The sequence below is a fragment of the Chrysochloris asiatica genome, unplaced genomic scaffold (assembly GCF_000296735.1).
Source record: "Chrysochloris asiatica unplaced genomic scaffold, ChrAsi1.0 scaffold00493, whole genome shotgun sequence".
Lineage (NCBI taxonomy): Eukaryota > Metazoa > Chordata > Mammalia > Afrosoricida > Chrysochloridae > Chrysochloris > Chrysochloris asiatica.
This window is the reverse complement of record NW_006409011.1, coordinates 62194-74139: the sequence shown is the minus strand read 5'-3', so window position 1 is coordinate 74139 and position 11946 is coordinate 62194. Positions and strand designations below refer to the sequence as shown.

General features: G+C 39.5%; 1 protein-coding gene across 1 annotated transcript; it reads right to left on the bottom strand.

The window, feature by feature from the left end:
- Positions 1 to 4588: 4588 nt before the first annotated feature.
- Positions 4589 to 5518, bottom strand: LOC102828270 (olfactory receptor 7G3-like). The gene has a single exon (XM_006877409.1). It carries the CDS (start codon positions 5516 to 5518, stop codon positions 4589 to 4591), a length of 930 nt encoding a protein of 309 aa, XP_006877471.1.
- Between the last annotated feature and the right edge of the window lie 6428 nt (positions 5519 to 11946).

The following is an 11946-nucleotide window of genomic DNA, read 5'->3' as shown; positions in this document are numbered from 1 at the left end:
ACAACAACCCTCTAGTCAGTGAATTATGTACTCCTGTCCTTCCCATCCCTTGCAACCATCAAAGAATGTTTCAGTTAATATGAAAAACTTTTCTAAAGTTAGTTTAAGTTTCAAGAAATACAATATTTGTCCTTTTGTGATTGACTGGTTTCACTCACCCTAATGTCCTTCAGGCACCTCCATGTTATGAGTTGTTTTACAGATTCATCATTATTCTTAAACTTTGCATAGTATTCCATTATGTGCATATCCAAAGTTTGTTTATCCTTCCTTCAATTAATGGGCCCTTAGGTTGTTTCCATCTTTTTGCTGTTGTGAATAGTGCTGTGTTGAACATTGATCAATGTGTGAATAGCTATTTGTATCATGTCTCATATTTCTTGTGGAGATATACAAAGTAGACAGGATTGCTGGGTCATAAAGTATTTCTATTTCCAAATTTCTGAAGAAGCACCATCACATTTTCCAGAATGGTTGTACAATTTTACAGTTCCACCAGCAATGTAGGAGGGTCCCAGTCTCTCCATAACCTTGCCACCATTTGTTGTTTTATGGTTTTTGAATTTGTCTGTTAATGCTGCTGTGAGATGATATCTCACTCTGGTTTTGATTTGCATCTCTCTAAAAAGGCTAATGGAGTCCTGGTTTGGTGCTGTGCATTAATGCGTTGGGCTGCAAAGTTGCTTTGAACCATAAGGTCTGCAGTTCAAGCTCACCAGCCACTCTCTGGAAATCATATACATAGTCCCTCTTGGTTGGAGCTGACTCTATAGAAATTAACAAGAACAATAGCAACAGCAAATGATCATTAACATGTCTTCATATGTTAATTATGTTCTTTGACTTTTTGTTGTAGAGGCATTGTAGTTTTAAAAATACATTTTAGATATTAAAAATCGAATATGTTGTTGCAACTTTTTTTTCTAGTCTGTGCATTCCATTTTTACTGTTTTGATGAAATATTTTCTTGCACATTTCTAATATTTAGGAGGTACCAGATATCTGGAGTTCTAGTATTGCTCTGTTGGATAAGAAATCAACCCAAAGGTCGTTTGAACTGCAAGGTTGGTGGTTTAAGCTCACTAACCGCTCTTCAGAAACCCTATACAGGGTCACTATGAGTCATAATCAACTCGTTGGTACTAAGCAACAACAACAACCAGTCCTCTATTTTATTTTCCATTGTTTGTGTGTTTTTTGTTAAGTTTCATAGTGTTTGCATGCCATGTATTGGAGTCCCTAAGCCTGTTCCTATTTGTTCATTGATTATCTTTATAATTCTATGCTTTAATTTAAGTCTTTGATCCATGTTGAGTTTGTCTTTGTATATGGTGTGAGATGTGATTCTTGTTTCATTTTGCTGCAAACAGATTTCTAGTTTGGCCAGTACCATTTGTTGAAGAGTATCTCTTGCCTGTTTAGTAGGTTTTGGACCTTTATCATAGATCAGGTGCCTGTATGCAGATGAGTTTACTTGTGGGTTCTCAATTCTCTTCCAATGATCTCTGTATCTTTGTTGTAACAGTAACAGACTATTTTGACCACTGTGACTGCGTTGTAAATTTCGAGATCAGGGAGTGAAAGGCCTCCAATTTGTTCTTCTTAAGCAGTGCTTTGCTTAGCTGAAGTCACTATCCTTTCCATATGTTTGTGATCATTTTTTCCACCTTTTACAAGAATGATGTTGGGAAGGAATGGCATTGTAGTACACCTATAGAACAGTTTGGGTCGTATAGACATTGTAACAATATTAAGTTTTCCTATCCATGTTCATGGAGTTCTGGTGTGGCACTATGGGTTGTTAATGCACTTGACTGAAAAGTGGGTGTGATCCACAATGTTGGTGGTACAAGTTTACTAGCCACTCCTCAGAAACCCTATACAGGGTCACTATGGGTCGGAAGCCACTCAATAGCACTTAGCAACAACAACAACAAATCCATTTTCATGGTATGTTCTTCCATGTTTGTAAGTCTCTTTTGGTTTCTTGTAGGAGTGTATGTTTCATTATATGGTGGTGGTATGGTAGTGATGGTGTGCCGTGGAGTTTGTTCTGACTCATAGCAACACTGCATAGAGTTTCTGGGCTGTAAATCTTTACTAGAACAGAAAGCCTCATCTTTCTTCCACGAAATAGCTTGCAGTTTCAAACTGCTGACCAGGGTTGACCTAGACACATTTAAAATCATAATCGTTTTCATAAGATAAACATTGGACTTCTCACTATGCTGGTTTCTAAAGTGCATTCTGGTTGCATATCTTGCAACACAAAATTGTTTGTTCTTCTGGTAGTCCATGGCATTTTAAGATGAGGCTTTCTGCTCACACAAAGAGTTGAAAGAAGCCTCAGAAACCTGATACAAGTTCACTATGAGGGGAAACTGAACCCAAGGGACTTAACAACAACAGCAACATCACTCCATGACCAATACAACAAGATCAAAACACAGTGAAAATGAACAGGATTTGAAAATGATTAAGAAACTTCTCAGAACATTGTATTGCTAAATCTGCTTCAAAAGACCTCTTTGATGTGTTAACAAGCAAAGACTTTGAATTGTAAGTTACATGATCAAAATCATGGCATTTTGAATTGTGTCATATGCATGCAAAAGCTGGTCAATGAATAAAGCAGATGGAAGAATTGTTACCTTTGAATTGCGTTGTTTGCCAAAAACACTGAATATAACATACATTACCAGGTATAACAAACATGTCCCTCTTGGAAACAAAACATTCAGAATGTTTCATAAAAGTGAGGATTGTAAGACTTCATCTCATATACTTTGGAACTGCTTACTAGGAGGGACCAGTGCATACAGAAGGACATCACACTTGGTAAAATAGAGCATCAGTGAAGTAAAGGAATACTGCCAACAAGATGGATTAAATGGCACAGGCCAGGGCAGTGTTTTTTTCTGTTCTATACAGCATGGCTATGAGTCAGAACTGACTCGATGGCAGCTAACAACAAACAACACAGAAACACTCTTGCTAGAAATTGTTGTTGTTGTTGTTAGGAGCCATCGAGTCTGAACTGACTCATGGCAACCCCATGCACAGCAGAACGAAACAATGTCCGATCCTGGGCCAACCTCACTACTGCTGCCACACTTGACGCCATCAATGACGCCACCTGGCTGATCCATCTCGTTGGGGGTCTACCTCTCTTTCTCTGACCCTCCATCTTACCCAGCATGACATCCTTTTCCAGCGACTGTTCCCTCCTGAAATTACCCAGTGAAAACCTTATGGTCTAATCTGTGTGGCTAGTACAGGATTAAGCAGTGTTTCATTTCATTGTATGTGTTGTGCCATCCTTTGGTAGTGACTTGACTATAGTGAACAACAATAACAAACAAACATGATCTAGTTGATCTATGTAGAGCAATGAACAATGTCTTATTTTGTGCCACAAGATAAGCACTAGCAGTTCAAAACCCACCAACTGCTTGTTGGATATCTTTTACAGGGTCGCTGTGAATCAGAACCAACTCAATGGCATTTAATAGCAAAACCATAACTGAAATACTACAAGTGCATCGCTTTAACAAACAGAATATTTTTCTCTCATAGTTTAGAAGATGTATTGCTGTGGTTGTTAGGTGCCATAGAGTTGGTATTGACTCATAGCGACCCTATGCACAACAGAATGAAACACTGCCCAACCCTGTGCCAACCTCATAATTCTTGTTATGTTTGAGCCCATTGCTGCTGCCACTGTGCCAATCCATCCCATTTGGGAATCTTCCTCTTTTTCTCTGACCATCCACTTTACTAAACATGATATTCTTCCCCAGGTGCTGTTCCTTCCTGAAAATATGTGCCAAGTATGAGAGGTGAAGTGTGGTCATCCTGGCTTCCAAAGAACATTCTGGATGTACTTCTTCCAACAGAGATTCATTTATTCTTTTGGCAACCTGTGATTTAGACTATTGGGAATCTGAATTCAGGGAATTATCTCTAAGTGAAAATTTCTCTCCTTATTATCTCTGGAGAAAAATCCTTCCCTCCTTACAGCATCTGTGGGTCCCGCATTCCTTAGAGATACCCATATGTTTTTGCATCAAGCTTCCTTTGTGTCTAGGAGTTTGTCAACACAGAGACTTTGAGTCCAATGACATGTTTGTAATACCACTATTAAGATTGTAATTAGGCACTGCAGGTTGTATTTACATAGAAACTGAACTCATAGAGTTAAGCTACTTGATAATTGGGTGATATAGTTTCCACTCAACCAGGATGATGGAGGCTAAAGCCCACACAGCAGCACCATGGGAGTAAAGACTGGTGATCTGCTTCCATAGAGATTACAGCCAGGATGACCCTGTGGAACAGTTCTCCTCTGGATCTCATTTAGTCATCTTGAATCAGAATCAACTTGATAAAAATGGGTGTGTTTTGGGGTTAATTGCAACATAGGAAAGCAGAAATCAATAAAAGGTTATTTGACTTTATAACACATTTATTAATTACCTTGGATGAAAAATTGAATTATAGAAGTGTCAGATTTTCTGACGTATGTAGTATTTCATTTCTTTTGACTTCCAGAATCACATGTCCAACACAGATGACAAAATAACTAAAACTAAAATTTGGCAGAAATAATTTTCTTCAAGGCTCCCTTTATGTCCCTGTTCCTCAGACTGTAGATAAAGGGGTTCATCATGGGAGTGACCACGGTGTACAACACAGAGGCCACTGCTGTAGTCTTGGGGGACAGATGAGCTGCAGAGCTAAGGTAGACCCCAATAGAAGTCCCATAGAACAAGGAGACAGCAGACAGGTGAGACCCACAGGTAGAAAAAGCCTTATACTTGCCACCTGTGGATGGGATTCTCAGGATAGAGGAGATGATGTGAACATAAGAGAAAATAATCCCAGAGACAGGACCCAAACCCAAAAGGCCAGTTACTAAATACACCAGGATGTTATTGATGAGGGTATCAGAACAGGCCAACTTGAGGATCTGAGCAAGTTCGCAGAAGAAGTGAGGGATTTCCAGGTCTGTACAGAAGGACAGACGCAGTATCATCAGACTGTGGAGCAGGGCGTTCATGATGCTAATGACCCAGGACAGTAGAATCAGCAGGCCACAGAGGTGGGGGTTCATAATGACCGTGTAATGCAGAGGAAGGCAGATGGCCACATACCGGTCATAGGCCATCACTGTCAGGAGTGAAATCTCCATACACATAAGAACCAGATAAAAATATCCCTGAGTAAGACAGCCTGTGTAAGTGATGGCTTTGTTCCCTGTCAGGATGTTCAGCAGCATCTTGGGCACAATGGTAGAGGTGAAAGACATGTCCACAAAGGATAAAATGGATAGGAAGAAGTACATGGGGATGTGGAGGTGAGGATCAGAGCTGACAGCCAGGATGATGAACAGATTCCCAAGCACAGTAATCAGGTACATGGACAGGAACACCCCGAAGAGGAAGGGCTGCATTTCTGGATCCTGCGAAAGGCCCAGAAGGAGGAATTCCAGGACACCCGTATAGTTTTCTGATTTCATGTTGTTTGTCAGTAAGTCTGAAGAAAAATGAAGCAGATACATTGAATGAATTGTTTTAGTACCTTTAATTCTGGTAATATATAGACATTTAAATTCCTTAGTTTCCTTTACTAAATATTTTTTAATGGAATTCATATGTCATAGTTTTTAGTGTTATAGTACGAAAAGTAAACATGTACACTTTATTTTGGTGGAGCTAGTAAGCTGACACATGACTGTTACATCTAGGATACATTTCTAGTAGTCTCTTTATAAATCATCAAACTTGTTCCAGAATAAACAGTCTATTTAATTTCAATTTATATGGACCCTGTGTATGTGAATGCAGCATTGTGCTCCATAGGATTTCCTATTGCTGGTTGTTTGGAGGGAGATCACCAGGCCTTACTTCTGAATCCTCTCTGTGGGGACTCAACTGTCCATCCTTTCAGTTACACTGCTTGCACTACTTAATCCAACCCATTGTTGCAGAGTCAATTCCAACTAATAGCAACCCTGTCCAACCAACATAGTAGAATTGCCTCATAAAGTTTCCAGGATTTTTATGGAAGCTGACCGTCACATCTTTCTTTGTGGAACAGCTGGTGGATTTGAACCAATGACCTCTGAATTATAACCAAGCTGCACAACTAAGGCAGGCTCCCTTTACAAATCTGATTAGATGACCTCATTTACTTCTTGTTGTTGTTAGGTGCTATGGAGTCAGTACTGAGTCACAGCAACATTAGACACATCAGAATGAAACACTGCCCAGTCTTGAGACAATCTAACTGGTCACTATGCTGAAATCCATTGTTCTTGTCACTGTGCTGATCCATCTCATTGGGGGTCTTTTTCTCTTTCAGTAGCCCTCTGCTCTACTAAATATGATGTGGTTCTCCAGCGACTGGTCCCTCCCTATAATATGTTTGAAGCATAATAGACATAGTCTGGTCATCCTGCCTTTTAAGGAGAGCATTCTGGCTGTACTTCTTCAAACCCTAATTTGTTTGTTTTCCTAGTAGTCCATGGTACTTTCAATATTCTCCTCTAACACCATAGTTCAAATGCATCAATTCTCTTAAGGTCTTTCTTATTCATTTTCCAACTTTCGCATGCATATGAGGCTATTGCAAATACCATGGCTTGGGTAAGAGACACCTTAACCCTCAAACTGACATCTTTGCTCTTGCACACTTCAACAGATCTTGTGCAGCAGATTAGCCTAATGCATTACATGGATTGATTTCTTGACTGATGCTTCCATGAGTGTTGATGGTTTAACTGAGCAAAATGAAGTCTTTGACAACTTGAATCCTTTCTTCATTTATCTTGATGATATTTATTGAACCAGTGAGGATTTTTGCTTTCTTTACATGAGGTACATCCCATGTCAAAGGCTGTGGTATTTGATCTTCAACAGTAAGTATTTTAAGTTCTCTTCACTTTCAGCAAATTAAGGTGTATCATATGTATTTGCCAAATGGTTAATGAGTTTTCCTCCAATCCTGATGACACATTCTTCTTCAGAAATTCTTGCTCAGCATCTAGATTGAATAATAGTGAAAGCATACAACCCTAGTGCACACCTTTTTCTGATTTTAAACAATTCAGTGTTCCTTATTCTATTGGAAAAACTGCCTCTTAGTCTATATATAGGTTCCTCATGAGCAGAAATAAGTGTCTCAGAATACTCAATCTCTGCAATGTTGTCCATAGTTTGTCACAACTCACACATTTGAATGCCTTTGCATAGTCATGAAAGCATAGGTAAACATCTTTCTGGTATTCTCTACTTTTAGCCAAGATCCATCTATGTCAGTACTGATAGCTCTCATTGCATGTCCCCATGTGAATACTGCTTGGAACCTCTGGTAGTTCCTTTCACTGTACTGTTGCAGCCATTTTGAATCATCTTTCAGACATTTTTCTTGCACATGATATTAAATTCATACTTAGCTAGAAATTCTAATCCCAGATTTTCTACTGTTACTGTAAGCAAAAATGTCATCAATCCATTTCTTTAGCTAGTCTGTATTTTACAAGTAGATTACACCACACCATCAAGACCTGTTCACTTAGAAACCATTGCTTCAACAACCATTAGAATTGCTTTTGTGGAACTGTGATTTGTCATCTGTTATCTGCTTACACATAGGGATATTATAAGATGTGGCCATATGAATCTCTACTGTATTTACTGTAGAACTATCAGACACAAAATAAAGATCCTGTCTGATCTTTAAACAAAATAAAAGGTGTTTTTTTCTTATTAAATACGTAAGGGTTGGATTATAGAAACTAATAAAATATTCTCTAAATAATGAAGAAAAAAAAGAATAGCTTTTTTTCCCCCCAAAATAATGCATGCATTGTCTCTTGTAATTACATTTCCTGATGTGGCACTGTAGGATAAACACTGGGCTGCTAGCCAAAAGGTTAGTGATTCAAACCCATTGGCCACTTTTTGAAACCCTATGTAGTGTAGCTATGCATCAGAACTGACTCAACAGCTTTTGGCAACAACAAAAAAGAAGCTTAGGACACATGTGTGGACCAAATCTAGAAACTCAGTATATTTTACATCTATTTCCTTTAGTAAGTTTTCCTTACACCTTCTAGATGTCCTTCTGGTGATGGAATGTATTGGAATCATCCCTTGAGTCCCTGAACTCCTAAGTACATTGGCCCTGTGCATTTTTGCAAAGTGATCATTCCAAAGGTGCTTCTGAGGGTTTAACACTTCCCTGCTAAGCACGTTAATGACATCCAACCCAATGATACCTGGCGTTCTCATTCCATCATTCAAGTTCTGCAGACCCCTGCATTAAGGACCTATGGGCGATGGATCCTTGACAACTGCCACCTCATAAAGCCAGTTAAGCAAGGATATGGCATACGCACATTTATTGAAACTGTAGTTCCTGCTTTAATGAAAGGATCGTTCATCTCAGGATATGAGTGTTGGAAGGGCACATCTTCACAAACAGCAGTAGAAGGAGAATGGAATGCATGGAGAATTCAGAGCAGAGGCATGGAGCAAACTTTCTGTTTTGGTTCTCATGATGATGGAGAGAGAGTTGTCTTGTGTTGCTGTGGGTTAATGCACTGGGTTGCAAAGTCAATTTGAACCACAAGGTCAGTGGTTCAAGCCCACCAACTTCTGCTTATAAATCCTATACAGGGTTGTTATGGATTGGATTCTGAAAATGTAGCTATTGACAACCTTGTGCAGCACAGTTGTACTCCACATACATGGGGTACCATGGAGTCTAGTCAGCTCATTCAGTGGCATCTAATTTGATTTGTGGTTTGGGCTATTACTATTACCAGGATATGATCAGACATCCTGAAATAATTCCTTCTTAGAACGTTGTGTGTGGTCCAGGTAACAGAATGATGAGAAGACTCAGGAAGACATAGAAGAGGAGGGATGTTAGAGAGAGAACATCCTCATATCATGATTTGTGTATTGTAGAGAGCGCCTTGCTGAACATTTCACTAGGACCCTTGATCTCATTGAGGAGCAAGTAGACTGGAGAGACTAATGTCCTTTTCTGTATCTCAGTGCCTTCTCTAATGTGGTGATTGTAAAAACATCAGTGTGAGAGTACAGCCCATTGGCCTCCTCCTGCCCTTCCAGGAGAATAAGGGGAGGTATCAGAGTAACCATGAGTGTTTAGAAGCATTTAGAAAACACTGTAGGAACTCAGTCCTTGTAATTCTAGGGTGAGACCAAGGGGTGTGCAGAGTCAAGGTCAGTTTCAAATCTGCTGCCTGGGGACTTTGCAATACACCAAGAAGTGAATGAAAATTGTGATATATAGAGAGTTCTGACATAAAAGGTGATAACTTTAGGTAGTGTGTACTTACAGAATACAAATGGTTAGACGGCTCACTGAAACCAATTTGTTCTTATTAGTGGTGATGTTAAGTGCTTTCGAGGTGGTTCCAACAAATAGGGTTCCTGAGGAGCAGCTGGTGGGTTTAAATTTCTGACCTTGTGGTTTAAAATTCAATGCTGATCGTACAGCATTATACCAGGAGTGCAATCAATAGGTTGTTGTTGTTGTCATGTGCCATGGAGTCGGTACACAATCAATAGGTAGGAGATTCTAATTTACCCAGAAATACCTTGGAAGAAAGGTCTGGTGATGGAGTTCTAAAAAATCAGTCATTGAAATCTCCATGGAGCACAGTTCTAACACAGACTTGCCATGAATGACAGCAACTGGTTTTTCCTAATTTTATCATGCAAGAGTTACCTGGGGGGCTCAAAAATTCTGAGGAAATAAAAAACAAAACCAATCACCCCTTAAAAACACACAACCTAACAAGCACACAGATTTTTCAGCTACATTTCCAGTTTTTGATTAGGCAGAACTAATGTGAGCTCCGAGATATACTTAGTCTGTGACGTCAGACTATTGAAGGGCAAGTAACATAATTTTGGGGATCCAGTGAAGAATTTTGAGGTTCCTTTATTTAAAAAAATCTCAAGATTGAGACAGCAGATAAGTAAACAAAAGAAAGAATCACAGTTCTATGAAGCCATCCCTGCATGCTGGTTCAGGGAGAATTTGAGAACCACTACAGAATCCAAGTTTACTCCCAAATATGATTACTTACAATCATCTTACTCTTTTACCTTTAGGATTTACAAAAGGTTTCTGTATCAGCATAATCACCCCATATAGGCTGAGTTTCTTCTAAGGATGTGGATATTGAAGACAGACAATGCTAGAGAACTTCAAGGACAGTCAAGTTTTAGAAAAGGCACATTCTCTAGGATGAGAGATAGCTTCCTGTCTAGTCTGGCAGTGGAGAGGTGGTGTTCATAGAAGATGTGGGTATATTTACACATTCTTCTGGTCCTGGGGGCCTTATCTCCAAATCTCCTCATTAGTGAAATTGTTCTCCCTTCCTCCCAGTCCTTGAGAACAAAAAAGGCAATCACTGGCTTGCTAATGACCTGAGGGAGGAGCAGCATGTGCCCCCTCCCCTCCTGCCTCTGTTCTGTTCTAGAGAGGAAACTCACAGAGAGGGTTGTGAGCCAGAGGCTGAAAAGCAGTGAAACATCAACAATTCTTTAACCATATTCATCACTGTCACCAATACATTCAATGACTTGAAGGAGACCCTAAATCACTCACAGATTTAACTCAGCTCAATCCTGAGTAAAGGATTCCTGGTTTTACAGTGGGTAGGCAGTTGGCTGCTAACAAAAAAATAGTGTTGCTCTGCATTGGATTTGTCTCAATTGCAATGTTTTTTTGTTTTGTTTTTTTTTTGTTTTTTTTTTGGTAACCCTGAACAAGGAATGCTTGATGATGTACGTGGTCACTATGCCCAATTACTAGCCAAAAGTTTGGACGTTGGAATTCACTCAGAGATGCTTTGGAAGGAAGGTATGGTAATCTACTTCTGAATGAATCTGCTATTGAACACAGTACGAGAAACAGTTCCACTCCAACACACATGTGATTCCCATGTGTGAGAGTCAACTCAATGATAGTTTTGTTGTTGTTGTTAATCCTGAGCAAAGCACATTTTTATATAATGACGGCACCATAATTTCTGACGCATATGTAATTGTGTACGTGAGTAAAAAATTTTGAAAATATTCTCTATTATTTTGTTTTGGTAACACTAATAATAATATCTCTATTGTTGTTGTTGTTAAGTACTGTGGAGTTGATTCCGACTCATAGCGACCTTGTACAGGGTTCCCGAGGCTGTAAATCTATATGGGAGCAGAAAACCTCATCTTTCTCCCACTGAATGGCTGGTAGTTTTGAACTGCTGACCTTGAGGTTAGCAGCCTGATTTGTAACCATTACGCTACCAGAGCGCCTATGTTGTTGTTGTTGTCGTCAGGTACCATCGAGTTGGAACCGACTCATAGTGACCTCATGCACAGTAGAATGAAACAATGTCCGATCCTGGGCCAACCTCACTACCATTGCCACACTTGATGCCATCAAAGATGCCACCTGGCTGATTCATCTCGTTGGGGTCTTCCTCTTTTTCCCTGACCCTCCATCTTACCCAGCATGACATCCTTCTCCAGCGACTCTTTCTTCCTGACAGTGACTGTTTCCTTTTGATACAATGATTCTGTGTATTCCTTCCATCTTCTCTTGAAGCATTTTGCATCATTCAATAATTTGCCCAGAGAATCTTTCAATAATGAAAGTTGAGGCTTGAAATTTTTCTTCAGTTCCCCCAGTTAGAGAAATGCTGACCGTGTTCTTCCCTTTTGGTTTTCTAGTTCCATATCTTTGCATATTTTATTATAGTACCAGGTTTTATCTTCTCTAGCTGATCTTTGAAATTTTTTGTTCAGCTCTTGGACCGCTTCAATTCTTCTATTTGCTTTAGCTTCTGTATTCTGGAGAGCAAGTTTCAGAGTCTCCTCTGACATCCATTTTGACCTTTTCCTTCTTTCT